The 19,314-nt window shown below is 55.8% G+C and overlaps 7 protein-coding genes across 7 annotated transcripts; 4 read left to right on the top strand and 3 right to left on the bottom strand.

The window, feature by feature from the left end:
- The first annotated feature begins 1,717 nt into the window (after window positions 1–1,717).
- Window positions 1,718–4,045, top strand: PV07_08972 (uncharacterized protein). Its single transcript, XM_016396190.1, has 2 exons — window positions 1,718–3,237; window positions 3,505–4,045. Exons 1-2 carry the CDS (start codon window positions 1,854–1,856, stop codon window positions 3,846–3,848), a joined length of 1,728 nt encoding a protein of 575 aa, XP_016246046.1. The 5' UTR covers window positions 1,718–1,853; the 3' UTR covers window positions 3,849–4,045.
- Window positions 4,046–4,801: 756 nt separating this feature from the next.
- Window positions 4,802–7,183, top strand: PV07_08973 (uncharacterized protein). Its single transcript, XM_016396191.1, has 2 exons — window positions 4,802–5,978; window positions 6,089–7,183. Exons 1-2 carry the CDS (start codon window positions 5,095–5,097, stop codon window positions 6,330–6,332), a joined length of 1,128 nt encoding a protein of 375 aa, XP_016246047.1. The 5' UTR covers window positions 4,802–5,094; the 3' UTR covers window positions 6,333–7,183.
- Window positions 4,932–8,733, bottom strand: PV07_08974 (uncharacterized protein). The gene is made up of 2 exons (XM_016396192.1): window positions 8,207–8,733; window positions 4,932–8,156 (listed from the first exon to the last, which is right to left on the bottom strand). The coding sequence occupies exons 1-2, from the start codon at window positions 8,676–8,678 to the stop codon at window positions 6,340–6,342; spliced, it is 2,289 nt and encodes a 762-aa protein (XP_016246048.1). The 5' UTR covers window positions 8,679–8,733; the 3' UTR covers window positions 4,932–6,339.
- Window positions 8,734–8,843: 110 nt separating this feature from the next.
- Window positions 8,844–10,425, bottom strand: PV07_08975 (diphthamide biosynthesis protein 1). Its single transcript, XM_016396193.1, has 2 exons — window positions 10,173–10,425; window positions 8,844–10,117 (listed from the first exon to the last, which is right to left on the bottom strand). Exons 1-2 carry the CDS (start codon window positions 10,348–10,350, stop codon window positions 8,955–8,957), a joined length of 1,341 nt encoding a protein of 446 aa, XP_016246049.1. The 5' UTR covers window positions 10,351–10,425; the 3' UTR covers window positions 8,844–8,954.
- Window positions 10,426–11,741: 1,316 nt separating this feature from the next.
- Window positions 11,742–13,685, top strand: PV07_08976 (uncharacterized protein; the record flags this gene model as incomplete). Its single annotated transcript, XM_016396194.1, has 3 exons — window positions 11,742–11,873; window positions 11,934–12,352; window positions 12,401–13,685. 3 exons carry the CDS (start codon window positions 11,742–11,744, stop codon window positions 13,683–13,685), a joined length of 1,836 nt encoding a protein of 611 aa, XP_016246050.1.
- Window positions 13,686–14,187: 502 nt separating this feature from the next.
- Window positions 14,188–15,599, top strand: PV07_08977 (uncharacterized protein). The gene has a single exon (XM_016396195.1). The coding sequence runs from the start codon at window positions 14,441–14,443 to the stop codon at window positions 15,296–15,298; it is 858 nt and encodes a 285-aa protein (XP_016246051.1). The 5' UTR covers window positions 14,188–14,440; the 3' UTR covers window positions 15,299–15,599.
- A 51-nt stretch (window positions 15,600–15,650) lies between these two features.
- On the bottom strand, window positions 15,651–18,323 carry PV07_08978 (uncharacterized protein). The gene has a single exon (XM_016396196.1). The coding sequence runs from the start codon at window positions 18,059–18,061 to the stop codon at window positions 16,157–16,159; it is 1,905 nt and encodes a 634-aa protein (XP_016246052.1). The 5' UTR covers window positions 18,062–18,323; the 3' UTR covers window positions 15,651–16,156.
- Between the last annotated feature and the right edge of the window lie 991 nt (window positions 18,324–19,314).

Genomic DNA, 19,314 nt, shown 5'->3' on the forward strand with positions numbered 1-19,314 from the left:
ATACACCGACCGCCCCTGCCGCCTCAGCGCGTCCCGGTACCCGGCGACGACGTGCTCCCGCGCGCTCATGAACCGGTCGTGCCAGGTCCGGGCGATCTGGTTGAACAGGTCGTCCTCCAGAAACGTCCGGGCGTCGCCGGCGTAGCGGCCGTCGCGGATGGAGCCGTAGAAGCGGTGGCCCATCTGGTACTCGTACTCGGAGCACCAGAACTTGAACCGGTCGCGCCGCAGCAGCGCGGCCGTGGGGCCCTCCATGTCGTCCAGGAGGTAGTCGAGCCACACGTGCAGGGCGTCTTCGAGGGCGAGGGTGTCGTCGTCGTCCCAGATCGCCCCGTGGCGTATGTCCAGCCCGAAGGAGCGGGGCTGCGCGCCATGGAAGGCGAGGAATGCTGTGAAGACATCCACCGCTCGATGCGACGGCGCGTTGCGGGGTAGGTTGACGGTCACGGCGTCGGCGTGCCTGATACGGGCGAACGGCGTCAAGAGGACGAGCAGGTCAGAGTTGGCTCTCTGGCGCCTGATGGCCGCGGTGTTCGTGGCGGGATCCCACTCGCTAAAGTCGGGGACACTGACGTGCCAACCCTTCCCGTCATGCCATCTCCGAGAGCCCCTCTCCCGGACGTGGATTGTAACTGGTGGGAGGCTCCTTGTTGACCTTGCTGCTGGGACGTAGTATTCGGTTTCGTCTCTGGGCAGCCAGCCCGGGTCGAACGATCGCGGCAGCAACACCGTCATGAGTCGGTTGGCCTGGAGCCAGCCTCGCACCAGTTGCCCAGGGTCTTTGGGATTTGGTGCATCGACTAGGATCCGGATGCCTCGAAAGCGGTCCACCGGCATCCTGTCAAGTATGTCGTAGTTCGGGTGCGCCGAGGTGGCATCGATGGTGCACGCGTTGATGCCCCATGGGGAGTCGTCCGAGTTGATGAGTGTGACCACCGTAGACGACGCTGCAGGGTCGATGTGGAAACCAAGAACAAACTTTTCTCGGAGGAAAGGGATAAATTCGTTGTGGAATTGCTTGTTGGCGTACAAAAGCCCCAGCGCGGAGATCTTAACACACTCGACATACACCTGCGACCGGATCTCGGGAGGAAGGGTAAGGATACCCATGGAGGGCCCAGGAGGTGATGAAAGTCGGGTTTGGGGTTGCGACTCAGTCATTCTAGGTCGTGGTGCCGAATGTGTCAATATCTGGGGTGCGGTCTAGGGGCCTACCTGGTTTTAATATACGATCATATCTTTACCTCTTGAGAAAGGAGTGGGCTGCCATACAGGTCCTCAAGGTCCTGAAGGTCTTTGCTGGCCCATCCCAGCCCATCCACAAGGGGGTCCCAGAGCGTAGAGGCGCCATGAGAGAGGGCATTGTCTCAGACAAATAGTCCGTAGCACTGAGGCATCAAGGCGTTTCCAAGTCCAGCCTTGGTTGTCGAGGACTACGAGATTCTCGGTACGGCGTCATGCGTGATGATGTCGGAGCACACTCCTAGGACGTCTGTGTACATCGGAGAAAAGTTCCGAAATTCCGAACCCCGCATATTATGCTCCGCGTCCTCCGCAGAGCCTTGGCAACTTTGTGCTGTTTGTGGCCCATGCCGTCCCCACTGTCCCCCCAGCCTCGCCGAGGTCCAATCCCCTTCTCCCCCCGGTCCGTGCCCGCAAGGTCGATCCATCTCCCCGGAATGAAGTCCTGATCGATCCCCGAAGACAAAATATATATATTGAGGTTCTCCTCCCTTCTGCATTCGAGCTTCGACTAACCTATACACAAGAGGCCTGGGACACGGTAGACGAGATATTGCTATATCGCAGTAGATGCCCCCACGGGAAAATTCACTTGCTGCAAAACGCCTGACATGACCTCCGTTGTCCCGGTCTCCCCTTTACGCCTTCCCCCATCTTTCAATTTCGCCAGTGATGTCGTCGACCACTGGGCCTGGAGGGATCCCTCCCACGTAGCGCTCTACTGGACCGACCAATCTCTCAGCACGACAAAACAATTGACATACAGCCATTTCTCGCGCCAGTCGCAACGCATAGCATCTCTTTTTGCATCACTCGGCATCAAGCAGGGCGAAACAGCCATCATAATCGCACCCCGAGTCCCAGAATGGTGGGAGACCGCGACGGCCTGCCTCCGGTCGGGGGTCATCTTGTGCCCGTGTACGACGCTGTTGGTGGACAAGGACATCGAGTACCGACTTCAGGTCTCTCATGCCACCGCGTTCATCGGGGACGCCACATCGGTTGCCAAATGCCTCAAGGTCCGGAAAACCTGTCCCAATTTGCGCACCATCATCCAGATCGATGGAACGGCGCCCTCGGGCGTCATTGACTTTCATTCGGCACTGGGCAAGATCCCCGCCGACGCAAAATTTCCCGTCCCGAGCTCGTTGAGCTCAAAGTCTCCGGGCATGATATTCTTCACCTCCGGCACGACAGGCCCACCAAAGATGGTTCTGCACACGCAGACATCATATCCCTTGGCGCACGCCCTCACGGGGATGCACTGGTTGGACCTGTCACCCGGCAAGATATACTGGAACCTCTCGGAACAAGGCTGGGCGAAAGCTGCGTGGTCGTGGCTGTCGACGTGGAACTGCGGCGCTACCATCTTCATCCACGACGACAGGCTGGCGTTCCACCCGCGCCGAACCCTCGAGGTACTCAACAAGTTCCCCATCACGACTCTCTGCGCTCCACCGACGGTGTACCGCCAACTTGTCCTTGATGAGAGCCGGCGCTTTTTCGCGACGGAACAAGGCACGCCAAAAGCGTTGCTCCACTGTTGTGGTGCGGGAGAGCCTCTGAATGAGAGTGTGGTCCGCATCTGGAAGGAGATGACGGGCGGGATCGAGATCTTCGACGGTTACGGACAGACCGAGACGATAGTCGTGTGCGCGAATCAGAGAGTCAACAAGGTCAAGCCCGGCAGTATGGGCAAGCCGCTCCCCGGCGTACCCCTGACCATCATCGACTCCGAAGGAGCTGCTGTACCCGCCGGAGCTGAGGGAGATATCGCCATCTCGGTGTCCAAGACGAGGGCTGACACCGATTTCTTTGGATTTTTCGAGGGATACATTGACAAGTCCACCGGGGTTCTCGACACGAAAATCAAGACCTACTCAAACGGCAAGATGTTTTTCGTCACGGGCGACCGCGCGACGAGAGACGAAGATGGATATTTCTGGTTCGTGGGCCGAGCTGATGATGTGATTAACTCGAGTGGATACCGGATAGGTGAGTTGGCTCTGCTAACATCTCTGTTTGAAACGTGTGCCGCTTGGGGGATGTTGTTTGGGCACAAAGGTGCCTACCAGATCTGATGAGTGGCATTCCTCATGATATATGTGACTGCATAGTCATGAGTGGAAATGCCCATCCTTGCCGATTCGCAACAGCCTTACCAGCTGGCTTATCATCCTTGCTCCAATGAACAACATTACCAAGGACGCGTTTAGCTCCTGCAGTGAAGATTTCGCTAACCAATGACGGACAAATACGCAGGCCCATTCGAAGTCGAATCGACCCTCAAAATCCACCCCGCCGTGGTCGAATCCGCGGTGGTCTCCTCGCCGGACCCGCAACGCGACGAAGTCGTCAAGGCCTTCGTCGTGCTCACCGAGTCGGCCGCCTCCAAGATCAAAGCGTCCCGCGCGGCCAGCGACGCGCTGGTCAAAGAACTGCAGGACTTTTGCAAGCAGAACGCGGCGCCGTACAAATATCCCCGGCGCATCGAGTTCGTCGACGCCGCCTTCCTGCCCAAGACCATCTCCGGCAAGATCAAGCGCGCCGAGCTGAAGGCGCTGGAGAGGAGGAGGTATAAGGAGGCGCAGGGTGCCAAGTTGTAAGCGGAAACTTCAAGAATCCCCAAAGAAGAAAACAGGACTGTGATTCTGTAGCGAAACGGAAGCAGGACGGGATGAAGGGGTGGAGCGGCGGTAATTGTAGCACTGGTGGTGCGTGGGCGGGTGTCTGGAGAAAGTTGGACCTCTACGCGTATTTACACCAGTATTGAGAATTGAATGAAACAACAGTTTTCGACCGACTGAAGTTCATCCTCCAAGGCTGTTCTTGCAGGCAAGACTGGTAGAATACATACTTTGGTGTGCCACAGCCCAAAAATGCCTTCGCTAACCATGAAACGCTCCCCGTGGACACTCCCACAAGAACCTATCAGACATGACCGCCGAGATGTGAGGTAGTCTAGGTCGAGATCCTCCCTTCCCAATGCCCCAGCTTGTTATTCGGGTGCATCAAACAGCGATGTTCGGACCATAGTTTCCACGAGTCTTGGTCAAGGCCCCAGATCCCAGAACAAGAACAAATAGCAGTATGCCGCATCCTGTTGCCGCATGGATCCAGCAACCTGGAAAGAGGGGACACAGAAACCTCGAGGATCCGCAGCATGAGACGATGGCCACAGGAGAAAGGTAGATCCCACAGTTGGTTTGGCGAGATCTGGGGGGAGATTGCATAAAAAAGGCTGGTTGGGAACAGTGCTATTTTCTCTCTCTCACTTGACAAAAAACATCGCTCATGAAGAGACATCTTGATAGCCCAGACCCATCACTACTCCATGAGCTCCTGATGATGCACGGGAGGGTTCAGAAGTGAAGATGAGTACTGAGTAGCAGGTAGTGATGAACCTCGAGAAACACTCGCTAGAATCGGGCTAGTTGCCAAATACTCTAGCTCAAGCAAACAACGCAAACAGAACAAACTCAGCAAACAGCAAAGTCTCTTTCTACCTTTCACAGCCTCTTCCCTCGAACCCCTCTTATGATGCGCAGGACGTCCAAGAGAGGAGGAAGACATGTACGGTGCTACAGCATCCCCCTTTGGAGGAGAAAGACAGATGCTCTCTTCACCTATCCACCGCTAGGCTTTTCTGAAGTCGAAATCCGCAGAGGGCTGTTATGACTAGCATTCATCATTGCTTCTGCTCCTCCGCTTCTGGTGACTTCACCGTCATCAATGACAGTATCGACAACGACATAGTAACTAGCGACATTCCTAAAGACTTGGGCCAAAGTTGGACTACCTATCTCGTCTTGAACTTTATGATCTAGGTGCGAGAGATCCAGCTCCACGAAGATGGCCATGGCCATGGCCACTGATGCCTCTTCCATCGACTCGACCCTCTTCCCTCTGTGCACTTTCCTCCTCAGCATCTACACGCTGGGCATCTCGGCCGATGTCTTCATCTCCTCCACCGCCCACTTCGCCCACCGCCTGCACGTCTCGGAGACGCTCATCTCGCTCCTCACGGCCGGCGCCGAGTGGGAAGAACTCGCCGTCGTGGTCGCCGCCGTCGCCCAGCGACGACCCAAACTCGCCCTGGGGAACGTGCTGGGAAGCTGTGTCGCGAACATCCTCGGCGCGTTTTCACTGGGCGTCTTGGCGCAGGGAGAGGCCATCGTCCGGTACGACGTCAGCGCGAAGATCTACGCCGTCGTCCTGTTCGGCGTCACCACGGGCGTGGCGGTGCTTTGGGGATTCGGCCAGCTCGAGGGTCATGTCTACGGAGCGGTCTTGGTGGTCGTCTTCGGGCTGTATCTGGCGGGGATCGGTTGGTCCATCTATCGGGGCGTCCTGGACGCACCTGAGGAGTCGGATGCAGAGTCGGATGACGATGATGATTCGGACTCGGAGTCTGAGGGAGATCCGGAGGTGCGATCTGCTCCCGGGGGGGGGATTCCTCGTGAGGGAAACCCAGGGCCGGAGGGCGTTGACGAGTCAAGTGCCTTGATAGGTCGCAGGAGAACGCGGCCCTCCACTCTGTTTTATCTGGTCAAGCTGATCCTGGCTTTCGTCGCGCTCTCCATCAGCGGCTATGTCCTCTCACACTCCTCCCAGTCACTAGCCGCGAGATTCAACGTCTCCGAAACCGTATTTGGAGCGACCCTCTTGTCCCTGGCAACAACTCTACCAGAGAAGTTTGTCGCTGTCATCAGCGGGTACCGAGGCCACCCAGGAATGTAAGTTCCAAACCCCCCAAATCTGGCAATTTGTGTTTGCCAACACAGTCCCCACAAAAGATTGATTACATCGTCTCGCATACAAATCTCCGACACTAACGCGAGGTCAGCATGGTGGCGAATACTGTAGGAAGCAACATATTCTTGTTGACCCTATGCCTCGGCGTGACCATCTTGAGCTCAAAGAGCCTTGCCCAAGGCTCGAGTTACACCAACGAGATCGTGTGGACCTGGACGTCCTCGGCCTTTTTGACCGTCATGATTCTGCTCGGCACGCATCGCTTGGTTGGCCTGGCCATGCTGCTCGCGTATGTTGGGTTTATAGTTCTTGAATTTACATTGTACAAGCCGTGAAAGGCTTTCAAACCGGGATACCGACAATCTCCTCGCCTTCCTTGCCATCAGGGACCAGATCGCCATACACGGTGATGGGGATCACCACCTCAAAAGTGTCGCATTCGAGATTTTCCGCGGCAACATTCACCGTGCCTCGCTCATCGTTGACCACTTCCTCGAGCAAATGCGTCACGAGTTTAAACTCGCCCTGGTCATTCTCAACTGGCTTGATGGTTCCAAACTCGAAACGAAGACTCCAGTCGAGATTGACCCCCGAGGTGACAAACGTGGGTGTTGCGGAGGCCGGGATACTAGGTGCGAACGTGGCTCGTTGGGCGAAGAGGATGTTCTCGGAGCGGGCGGCGTAGACTTTCCGTGTGATGCGGTTGATCGTGTGGACGGACCTGACTGCGAGGGAGGGCGCGACTTTCTCCGACGTCTCGAGGGTCGCTTTCAGCGAAGCACAGGGGACTTGGCCTTCAGAGAAGTCGATGACGGCCGTGACTGTCTCGCCCAATCGATGGAGGGGCCGGTCAATAACAATGACCGCGACGCGCGATCCGTTCCGTGCAATCTCGAAGCGGTTGGGGCTCGACTCGCTATCCGACAGGGAGTTGCTGTAGAGGATTGCTCGGTCGATGGCATGAAGCGCCTTTCCGCGGCCCCCCGCGTCTTGGGTGTTCAGAAATGCCTCCATCGTCCCCGAGCTCGACTGCCGGCGGCGATTGTGGTCGAGGAGCGTGTCCACGAACTGCAAAAACTCCACGCTGGACTTCTCAGCCGACTGAGTCGTCGGGGTGCCTCCTTCCTCCTGGTCCTGCGGGGCAGAGATAGACTTTGTACGAGCGAGATCGCGCAGAATAACATGGGGTTGCATCAGATCATGGCCGTAGATCTCGCCGTCGTGACTGACTCCTGGGAAGACGCGGATTGGGATGCTGACTTGCCGAACCGTGTGCACGTCCCGACTCCCAGGCACGCCCTGGACGCCGACCGTGAGGTTGTATGCAATCTTTATGGCCTTGCCCCGGTGACTGGACGGTAAGCCTCGAGGTAACGGGTAGCTGTAAGAATAGGTCCGCTCCTCGCCGGGCTCGAGGTGCATATCGACGAACAACAGCGACTGCGGCGTGGAGAGAATGGGGATGGCGCGAGAGTTGCTCACGGCGTGCATCTCCTTGACGCTGCTCATATCTTCCCCCCCCATAAGGCTGTTCAAGGAGCCGCCCAGGGCGTTGAGGTTGAAATGTCCCAGGAAGCCACTGTTCGGCCGCGGCTTCTTGACCCCGACCACGCCGCCGCCCGCCTGGCCGCCGAGGAACCCTTTGCTTTTTACTTCCTCAAAGTGCGACTGGTCGATCAGCGAGGCGTCCAGCGTGAACGTGGCGCTCAACTGCGCGTAGCCCATCAGAAGGTTAACGGCTTGCGGCCGGTGCGCCGGCCTCAACGGCGGTCGCCGGGGCATGACCGTAGAGTTGATCCAAGCAGGCCGATGGTCTGACATGATTGAAGGTTGCTCCGACATGAGTGTCTCTTGCGAGTGGTTGCTGAGGGAGTAGAAATCGCCACTGCTCCTTTCGCTAGAAAGGTCGGGGCCAGTCCTCGAAGATTTAGCAGCCTCGCCCGAATCGACAGGGCTGGGGATTTGCAGGTCGTTGGGCTCGTTGTCTGAGTGCTGGCTTCTAGTGTTGTCTATGGCCGCAGTATGTCTAAAGTCGGAGGAGGAATCCCGACTCCCACCAGCCGCTGCCGACAAGGGACTTCGACGACCGCCTCTGGGTGGCAGTTGAAGACTCGTCTGAGAGTCCCGGTGATACTGCTGACTGGTTCTTCTTTGCGGAGCTATATCTCGATGAGCTGTGGTTGCCATTAGACTATATAGGAGAACTAACCATGATGAATCTGGACGGTGGAGGAGCGTGAGTGACTCGGCTTTTTTGGCTTGGTCCAGCCCCCAGGCGCGCCGTGTTCGAGATCGCCCGCAATGGTCGGAGAAGTCAGCGAGATTATCGACACGGATCTCTGTTGCTTGTGAGCTGGCCTTTGAACGTGGGCCGGATTGTCTGTGTACGATGACCCCAATGGCACCTGCCGGCCAGCCTGGTCAGCAGCCTGCTCGTGGCCGGTCGACCGGCCATTCTGGCCATTCTGGCTCAGCCTCAGCACAGTGCTGGGCTTGGTCGACTGCGCGGCGGCAAGCTGACTGATGCTCTCGCGCCTCTGCCTCCGCAGGCTCTGGAACGAAGGCGTGGGCGGCTCGGACGTGGTTGCGACATTTCTGAAGGTGATGGTGCACCGGAGCTGCTCGCCCGCAAACACGGATTGATCATGGAAGCGGACGGCTACATGGATGTCCGAATGCATTCCACGCCGGCGAGGCTGAGTGTTGACAAGGAAAGTCGGTCGCCCTTGGGAGGGGAAGCCAGAGTTGCACAAAAGGCGGATGAACAAAGAGCCAAAGTTCGAGGTCGCGGGTTGGCGGGAGAACTTCGGCAACTCGAGCCTCACGGTGGACGTTGCAGAGTCTATGCAGGAGTATGGAGAAGTGCCATTAATAGGGTTTGTACATTGTTTATACAGGACTGCTCATGACTTTGCGTCTAACGTTTCCCTCCTTGTCGACCTGCCTGCGAAGTGGCTTCACGCCGTCACTCCAACTTGCGCTGCAAGCTTCTCAGTCGTCCGCGCCAGACCATTGTTGGCATAGAAGTCCATGGGATAAGTCCCATCCCCCTGTTCCCAGCCTTGCTTCGCCCCCAGCACCACAAGAGCCTCGTAGGGTGTCAATAACGGACGTGGGAACGCATACCCCCAGTCGATGCTGAGCCTGGGACAAGCTATCTGCACCCAGCAATCCACATCTTCAAACAGTGCGAGCTTTCCAGGGAAAATTTCGCTGAGCAGAAGGTTGACGTGCGGTATCCCCTCTCTGTCAAGGTATTTCTCGATCATGGTCAGGATGTGAGGGTTGCCCTGTCTCCCCAAAGCTCCCAGTATAAGACCCCATCTCTTGGCTTTTCTCGCGGTGCTGATGGCAGCGGCGCGCATGTCCAGCATCTCATCGTGCGAATACGTTTCTCTGGTCAATTTTCGAGAATAGGGATCGTATCGATAGGCTGGGATATGTGGATTTGCGATCATGGCTGCTTCCAGGTGAAAGCGGCCATCGCCCAGGTATAGGATCAGATCAACAGTGGTGTCCGGGCTGATCTTGGGCGCAGTGCAACCCAGCACCTCGCCCTTGCTCAACGGCATGATCTGCGGGACCACCAACTTCAGACCCTCGGCCTCCAGGGCAGGCCTGATTGTGTGGAGTGTGGCATTGAACTGGATGGTACCCACCATGGCGATCGTCTTTCCCGGCGGAATGTTTCGAGACAGGGTGCTCACCAGGTGTTTCGTGTCGATGGAGATGTCGACGAAGATATAGAGGGTGGGAATCTTGGTCGCCGAGATGGGGATCAAACAGCTATGAGCGTAGTGGACAAGTAGGTCGCAGCCCAGGGCTCTTGCAGTGTAGTCGTCGATACAGCATGCGCCGTACGTGACGTCTCCCATGATCAGAGTCTCTGTGCCCGGGCAGAATTGCGTCAGGATGTCTGATATGGTCGTGGCAAACATCAGCAACCCCTCTGGGAATTGTAGAGCCACTCTTTTGGCCTCGAGCGTCCTTATCCGGTGGATGGTCTTGGGGATCTCAAAGCTGTAATTGTGAGGGAGCAGGGCAATCGCCGCTCGGATATCGGGGTCATCGAGGATTTCGGGAGGTACCTGGTTCAAGGCTCTCGGGGTCTTCCGTTGACCTGTCTCGCTGTTAGGATGCACGGGCCGCAGCAACGACCGCAAGACATGCGTTACCATTGTGGACCACCGCGGTGGTTTCTTCCAGAGCGGAATTGTCAGTCTCATCTCGTCTCTGTCTTGCCTGCGCTTCGGCAGTCCGTCTACCCACGAACCGTCTCTTTGGTGTCCTGTTGCTGGGAACGTTCTCGTCTGCAGCGGAGGGAAAAGCGCCAGGTATGGATACTTCGTCCATGTCCTGCTGCGTGCGCTATTGTAGGATTTCTGTTCCCGGAGGCTCTAACGGCAAGAATTTGAAATTTGAACGAACATATTCACCATCTCCAAAACCGCCGCCTTGAAATCGGATGCGGGGAAACCAGTATGATCTGCCACCGCAGTGCCGTGTCTCATCCTGGATCGGGACGGGAGTGGTGCCGCCCTGTGCTCCTTTCGGGCTAACGTGAATTGGGTCGCCTATTGCCAAGGTTGAAGGCTCTAGCGCCTTGGCAGGATAGTACCGAACTAAGTACGCCGTAGTGATCTCGGGTAGCATCATTGATCAAGGCCCACTTCTCACAGACGTAATATGGATCTATTGAAGAGAAAACCACATCGCTGCTAGGATTGTACCTTGCGATGTCCTATCCCCCCCTATACAGAGGACAATCAACTCTAAAGATTCAACAGGAGGTCTGTCCCATGGGTGGGTGCAGAATTCTGTAGCAAAGATGAATCAATAACTATCCTATACTTCTGGGTATTCCTGTCCAAGACGAGTGACGAGACCAGTTCGTCGTAGATTACTCTACCACGTGCTTGATGCCAATCAGTGGTTCTCGAATTCGTCCCCACGCATTGCGGGGGTGTATGGGATGCAAAGGGGCCCCTCTTTGCGGAGGAGTTGGCGATCTACGCACCCCAACTTGCAAGAAACAACGTCCAGTCGAGGCACAGCTTGGTGTCGGCCACACTTGCCGCCTGGCGCTTGCCTCTTGTCTGCGCCTAAGTCGAGATGGCATCAAGCGAGGCTCTGCACTCGGGCTCCCGGTTCAATGAGCCACTTGCGGTACAAGCTTCCTCCAAGCTTTACCAAGCACCGCCCTGTTTGCCTCCTCATCCAATCCGTGGAAGGGCCAATTTTGGAAAAGGGCTCCCAAAGATCCATTGACGTCTAACAAGCTTTTGTCTGCGGCCAGCAGTGACAGCAGTAGCTCTGGTTTGCGGTCGACGACTGCGCCCAGCTGTCTGAGAGAGGTCTAGACTCGCTGCATGCGGATGGGACACTAGCATCCTTGCTTCAGCTCTCGGCCCAGGCCTCGACTCGCAACTATCAACACCTCGTATTCAACACGGCATGTCTCGGGGCTAGCTGCCCAAGTTCGACAATCTTCAATCCAAGCGTGCTCAGAACCCAATCACGGCGTGGGGATTTTGTACCATGGCGCCCTTACGTGGAATTCTGTCTACTGGCGTTGTTGGTGAGGCTTTTGACAGCAGTCTTCCTCGCGCAGACTCTAGCAAGTCTTTACCGTTGCCCGCCACTAAATACAAGCTATAAGACAAGTTCTTCTCCCATTCAAAACGACTAATGATGTCGATATTTCACGAATTCCCTCTGGCTCGCCTATCCGAGGGTTTCCCAACATGGCTAATTCGCAGTATTCCTCTGCGAAATACGCCTCCATTACCGCAATTGAAAGGGAAGCGCAACAGACATCTCAAACACTGGACCCCTTCCGGAAACCCGTGTCTCAAGGAAAGGCGCTAGGCTGGATCGTCCTCAACTTCCTGCTCATATGCTTGCCAATGACCGCCTTCTCTGCAGCATTCTTATAGCTCTTATACCACAAGCGCACGTCACATACACCAAACCCCAATCCTACCTTTGCTGTCCTTGGGGAAAAGGATGAACCTGGGGTCTACTATGTCGACATAAGTGCTGCAACCTTTGTGTTTATCGCGTCGTGGTCGAGCACCATTGCCAACACATTGACTGCTTGCGTCGTGGCCCTGCTAGGATTTCCCCTTGCAGCTCTGCTGCGACGACAGTATCAGAGCGGCCAACTAGGGGGTGCTCAGCTCAGCCTAGCCCAAGCGCCGCAGTTCTGCCTTCTCGTGAGCCTTCTCGTGAGCCTTCTCGCGGGGCAGAAGCTGAAAGTTCTGAGAGAATATTTACAGTTGGCAGTCAAGAGGCATGACCAAGGCTGGAGCGTCAATCTGGGCGTTGCTGGCCTCGTCGTTGCAATTGTTTTGTCGTAGGTGCCCCAACGCCGAATGATGTATCTGGCTCTGACTGCGCCCAGGTGGTTTATCATTGCCGCAGACACCTATCTCCACTTGTCGACGAAAAGCATCTTGCTCAACGATGCCACACCCGTCGACCCTGATATGACCTTCGGCTCAAGCTATGTGCTCGAGTATGTGTGCCTGGGTAACAACACTTTCTACGCACAATCGGAGTCCCCATGCATTTTCCAATATGAACCTCTTTACGGCAGTACCGTCTTCTTGCCAAGCGCGGATGGAATGAGCATTCTCAGCAACGATTCCTTCGCTACCGCGATATATACATACACTCCTCCGAGCGAGAACGGGACGAACAGAATGTCAACGTCGTACGCTTATGCAGGATCTGGCTCTTTTGCATCAAACGCCGACTTCGTGGCGGAAACCTTTCCCGTCTCAACCCAGTGCAGGTTCGTGACTCGCAGCTGTCTCACGAATGCGAGCGAGTATTTGTCGGCTGCAAACTTTGACTGCGGGCCGAAATATCCAGCGTTCACGCTGCCGAACATGACCGCTGGGACCGATCGGCTCTTTTTCTTCTCAGGCCCCGATGCTGCGTCCGCGCAGATCCTGAATGGGTCAGATCCGAGCCGTGTCCATCAGAATGCCTTCACATTCGGCGTCGCCAGTGCCACCGTCGATACCAGTCAGTACTTCTACTGGGGTGACAGCGTCGATAACTTCCACTATTTCTGGGACTACTACCTGTTCTTCGTCATGTGCGACACGTCGGCGTGGACTGCCCGGTACACCTTTTTCAATGGCAGCGTCGTTCCCGGCTCGTGGTCCGTGAAACCCTCCAACGCCAGCGTCAGCAATTTGATGCAGTCCACGCTAGCGTTCCTGGATGTTGGCTACAGCAAGGTGGAGGAGCTGATCGGCGCTTCCTTCACCGATAGCAGCTTGTATGGGGTCGATGGGCCAGTAACATCCTTTGCAACTGGCATCAGTTCGTTGGTGCTGGGCATAGCAGCTTCCGGAATGAACAAGGCTGACCCTGTGACAGTGCAATTGAGATTTTCGTACATCGTGACAAAGGTCCAAAAGGGCGCCGTGTGGGCTCTCGTGGGAGCTAATATAGCTCTGGCTCTCGTGGGCGGTCTGCTCTTCCTTACCGCCGTTGTGGCGTTGTACATGGGTGGTGACGATGTGTGCGAGATACTGAGAAGAGTCGGGGTCAATGCCGTGGTATGTCAGGCCGTTGCTCACAACCCGGATCTGGGCCTCTGGAGACCGAGTGCAAGCCCTATTGCGAGGCCTTTCGAAGATCGGCCAAGTCAAGAGTCTAGAGACGAAGATTAGACAACAGCTGGGCGGGATAACCGCCGGCGGATACTCTCAAGCCAACCCCCTTCGAAGCGTGCGCTCATTTCTTTTGCCTCGCTTGTAGGTTTCCATGCCTTCAAGTAGATACTCCTACCCTTGATACTATTCCCGAAGAAGAGTGACCATCGATAGGAAGTGTTTCGATTATCCCGGCTACTGTAATCGGGGCTCAGAGGATAGATCGGTCGATAGAAGTACAACAGCAGTGATAACCTTGTCGACTATAGATACCCAAGTGGGTTCTGTATAGACTCGACGCTTGAGGGAGGTTAGTTGAGTCTCTATACCGGGCATGTGCATTTTAGCTGTGTACGTGCCCAGCCTTGGCCATAGAAAGGGGGAGTCGAGTTGCTTCTAACTATCGAGTCGTTGCTCGCTCGGCACGGAATACACCGTACTATAAAAGCGGCAACGCTCGGGGAAGAATCCCACGTGAGCTCCGACCACATTGTCCTCCTCTTGACCTAGCCTGCCGTGCCTGCGTGCCTACGTGCCAGTCTTCATCACCACTCAACAATATCCCACCCGGCTTTTGCCAATGTCGGAAAGATCTGCCAGGTTGTTGTCAACAATGTGCTTATGACGCAGGACATGGCATCCTCGCTTCTCCCTCGAAAACAAGCACGCAACCCGGATACTCCTGCGTCACACACCCCTCGGGTCAAATCCTCTTCCCACCCCTCCCTCCGCCAGACTCCCATGACCACGCACCCTTCTCCGCTGTCACCACCATGGTCACGACCTCAGGTTTCAGCCACACTCCCGTGGCGCGCCTCCTGATCCTGGCCTCCGTTGGCCTGTCCATCCTCGTGTCGACGCTCTCCGTCCAGTACCTCCTGCCGATACGACCGCACCCGCATCTCTGGCCCTACCTGCAGTTCTCCCGCCTCCTGACCTACCAGACCGCCCACACCACCTCGACCGAGCTGCTGTTCTCCGCCGTCCTGCTGTACCAGTTCCGGGTGCTCGAGAGGCTGTGGGGCAGCCGCAAGTTTGCGAGTTTCGTCGCCGTGGTGTTTTGGTGCAATGTCCTGGTCGTGCCCTGGCTGGTGGTGCTGCTGAAGCTCGTGACCCTGGGCTGGTACAATTACCTGCCGAGCGGGTCGACCGGGCTCGTGTTTGCGCTGCTGAGCGCCTGGGCGGAGGAGGTGCCGCGCATCTACAGGTACAAGATCGCCACGGGTTCCCCGGCCCCGACGGCGGGCGGGCGACAACAAGTCCCCGGTGTGGTCCTGAGTGACAAATCGACCACGTACCTGCTGGCGGCGCAGTTGGCACTCAGCCAGTTCCCTTACTCCATCCTCCCCGCGGCCGTGGGCTGGACGGTGGGCACGGCGTGGATGGGCGAGTTGTTGCCCGGCGGACTGGGAAGATGGAGGATCCCTGCGTGGATGGTCGGCGAGTCGAGCAGGAGGAAAGAACGGGACCGGTACGAAGGCCTGCGGCGCAGATTGGAGGAAGAAGGCGGTTCGGCGGACGGGATGAGGACCGTGAGCGATCGCGTTGGCGCTGCGGGAGCGGAACAAGAGAGTCGGAGGCGAGGCGGGTTTGGGAGACAGATATTGGGATATTTCACGGGATCTTCTTGACTACCGCTGTCTCTCCTTGTACATACATACACACCTACCTATTATTTCTAGCCTGGCCCGGCCCCGCCGCCTAAACAGGTCCTGCAGAAAACGAAGAATGCTCATAAAAAAAAGGCTGTGCTACACCTTCTCCCTATCCATCTATATACACGGTTGGCCGCTGTACAGTGGGGATCCCAGCAATGAACCGTGACTATGGGAATGAAAGCCGCGGTTCGTGGACGAGTGCACGTGCATAGGCATGCGAGCATGGAGATTGTATGCCTTACTTAGTTAATGTGCCGAGAGGGATACGAGGGGTTGACTTAGAAGGGAAGGGACGGAGAAGGAGAGAGAGAAAAGAGGCTCCTCCGTCGCGAGATCTTTTTCCAAATCTATATCACCATTGGCAATCAACCAGAAGAAATACATCTCTCCATCTAAATTCCAATGACCCCTCCAAGTTCTTGGGCCGGTTCCATATAGAGTCGTCTAAATACGGCCTTGAATGTCAAATTCATTGCTGCTGCTGAGAGTTGTTTGAGCCTTGATTGAGAAAGGTGAAAGAGGGATTTCTGGTCGATCGATCTTGGATAGATGGCCCAGTCGCCCGTTGACGGGGGGTCCGGTGCAGCTGCATATCCGCCGATCACGACGACCTGGTTGAGCTTGTTGTACAGTCCGCCGGACGCACCGGCCACGACCGATGACTGATATCTCGTGATTGAGCATTTGCGTCTCGTTTGTTCGGTTCCTGGGACGTGGCTTGTTGTGTACTTCCTGGGGAGACTTTTCGAGGCTGAGACCGACACTCTTCGTTGGAGGTGCGATCCGTCTTTTGGATATGAAGGCGGATGCGAAAATAGTGCGATGGACTGTTCATCCCTCACCTGAATTCTTGACCTGCTCCTCCAAGGCCTGCTTGTACATCCTCATAGCAACATCCAAACTCTTTATGATAGGTCCGAGCAACTGGCGGACCACGTGCCGTCCGCCCTTGATGGAATTGTGGTGAAACTTGTGTCTCTTGCCTGCCCTGTCATGTCGTTCGTTCAGCTCTCTCTCCTTTGCTCGGATGATTTCCTGTCTCTCCTTCTCCGCGTCCTCGGCGATAGCGTTAATACGCTCATGTGCCCGGTTGAGGCTTTCGACGAGGCTAGCCACTTCGTTCGCGCGAGATGGATCTCCGGACAAGAACGCGTCCCAAAACTGGCGTAGGAACTCCACTGTGGTGGCATGGGTGAGGCTGAGTCGGTCGTAGATCGCCGTGCTGAGCCCAGAAGCTTCTGGTATCGGGGAGGTCTGGTCTCGGTGGGCTCGGATGAGGGAGAGGACATGTTTCAATGCAATCGAGGATCCGCTTTCCACTTTTGGAGAAGCTTCGTCGTCCATGTCTTCATCTTCGTCCTCCTCGAATTCACCAATAGGAATGACGCCAACGCCGGGCTGAGCGAAATGTGCGGAAATATCGGCGTGCACGTCTTTGATTGCTTTGGCGGGATCGAGGTTTCGGAAAGGGTTGCTGTCAGCGACGGCATTTCCGCCGGCTTGAGCGGACTGGCTGTCAGAGAAGAACCGACTTTGATCGCGGATGTTGAGAATGATATTTTGCTGTGCCGGAGTACCTTCAAGGTCCCGCAGCTTAAGCTGCTCGTAGGTGGCCTCGGTCATTCCAATGGGAGCAGATGCATCAACGTCCGAGGGCTTGACAGCCGCCATAAGCTTCTCGCTTATCGCGTTGAGTTTGCGAATGATGGGCGCCTTGTCTAGAGTTGTAGGTCGCAGCTCACTGTCAGGCCGATTACCGTAGCCAAAGTAATTCTCCTCGTTTCCCTCCAGATCGATAAACTTGGGAATGTGCATTTCGGTCGCGGTAGGTCGGAGACCAGTAACTAAGGGGTGGTTCAGGTAGTGGTCGACATCGATATATTGATCTCTGGATTCTCTCATTGGATCAAATTTGAGCCCGCGAAGTTTCATGAGTAGCTGGCTCTGGAAGAACCTTGACCAGAAATCTTTGTCATCAGGGATCTTGCGTGGCACAAGTTCGTCGTAGACAATTCGCATGACGGGGTATTGTTCGAATATGGCACGAATCTGGTCTTGCCTAAGACTCATTCGACCGCCATCATCCTTTTTGATACCGGCCAAGACGTTGAAGCTGCCTTTCCCTTGACTCTTGGACAGCGCGTGGGCTCGAAGGAGATGCACTCGAGAGGACCAGAATTGAGCTCTAAACTGTGCGTCAGATATTGACTCAGGCTTGAGACTGAGCGCTTCCTTGAACGTCTTCTGCAGCAATGGGTCTTCTTGCATCAAGGACTGCTGAAGCTTGACGTCGGATTTGAGCCGCTCATCGTCTTCCCAGATATTGATTGCTCGACCGGCGCCGGAAATAGCGTTCGCCATTGTCATGGCGGCTGACTGGCCTGCTGCCGAGGAAGTTGCTGCAGCGGTTTGAGCCGCTTTTTGCGCCTGGATAACATTTGCCAGAGCCTCCTTGATGCCGTTAGCCTCTCCCCGGGGATCTTTCGTCGACGTAAAAGTGAAGACATGGGCGACTGGTTCAGACTGTCCAGGGTCCTGCGCAAAGATCTTTAGCATCACCTTAGGATTCGTCTCAGGGGTCTGTTGGAGGTTTGTGATATTTGCTGCGGATAGCACCAGGGTTGGCGCCGCATCTGGCGGTTGGGCCGGAGTCCATGATACGGACTTCCTATCTTTTGATATTGATAGGATCCCCGGCTGTTTCTTATATGAGGCTTGACCTTGTGGAGGAGCCATTTGCACTGGATCTGTTGCCTTCCTTCAAAATGGGCCGAAAGAAGTGAGTTGTCGATCCGTCGTGTGGACGGAATCGTATGACAGGGACTTCAGAAGAAGGAATGGCATCGCGTTTGCGATCAACGTGCCTTGGGACTGCTCCTGACGCTCGGAGTCCGGAGAGTCAGGTCTTTGAATTCCAACATCGGCAGCTCGTCCACAACAGCGCAGTCCGATCCAGCCCTCGTGGAGTTGGTTGAGAAGGAGGAGGAGAGGGTGGAATTGAAAGAAAAGGGCACATGAGGCTGCACAAAAGGCTTCGACTTGGAGGTTGACAAGGTTGACATCACTGCAAAAATGCCAAGACTGTTTGGAATTCGTCTAATGTTGCTGAGTCGTTAGCGCCTTGGCATTTCTCCCTTAGACTCACTAGCCTCGATACCAAGTAGGTCGCTCTGGCCCCAGACAATGTCTTCCGCATTCGCTACCTACTGCCCAATACTCAATCCTATAGATATGGTATCTGCTCGAGAATCGACACTTGCTCTATGCTCTGGCCGAAAATGGAGATCCATCAGCAGCCCGCCACGTCGCCGAAACGGTTGGATATATTGGATTCCCCTCTTAAGGATCTAAAGCGAAACGAAGTCACAAAGAATGTCTTCGGTAGGCAATGCTGGTATATGGAGACTGTCAACTGGCCAAGACATAAGGCCTGGCATGTTCCAGGTCGTCCGAAGGGAGCCCGAAGGGTAAATGTGGCACTACTCTCGCTTGAGCAATCAGGAAGTGTCGAAGGTGAAAACAAAGAACAGTTTCTCGGTTTCGTGGGATTCGTACTTAGATGGGTATCGGGAGAGAGCAAGAGAGCAGCTGCCAACCCTGAAAATGGGTAAAACTACCGAACCAGCCGCCTCGAAGGCAGATCCCCATGGTCCCAGTGATACTGTCGTTGGCAACCTTTGATCGTTCGCCGACGGATGGTAGAGCCTTGTGACCCACCAAATTGGGTCCGTCGATGTTTACCCAGTCTCCTCACGCGACTATACTGGGACGTTTGCTGCCGGCCCTATCGGCGCGATACTCTTGGTCAAGGTATCGACCTGCTCTGGGGTGGTTGAAGCGACACTGCCATCATCATCATCCTGTCCCGCATCTTGAATTCTGCCTATCACCCCTCTGGCTCGACCTCTCTTCTCCAGCCAAGCAATCAGCACAACCAAAGGGATGGTGCAGGCGCCCGTGACCAGACTGGCCACGTAGCCCTTGTGATA

This window comes from Cladophialophora immunda (assembly GCF_000835495.1).
Source record: "Cladophialophora immunda strain CBS 83496 unplaced genomic scaffold supercont1.5, whole genome shotgun sequence".
Classification (NCBI taxonomy): domain Eukaryota; kingdom Fungi; phylum Ascomycota; class Eurotiomycetes; order Chaetothyriales; family Herpotrichiellaceae; genus Cladophialophora; species Cladophialophora immunda.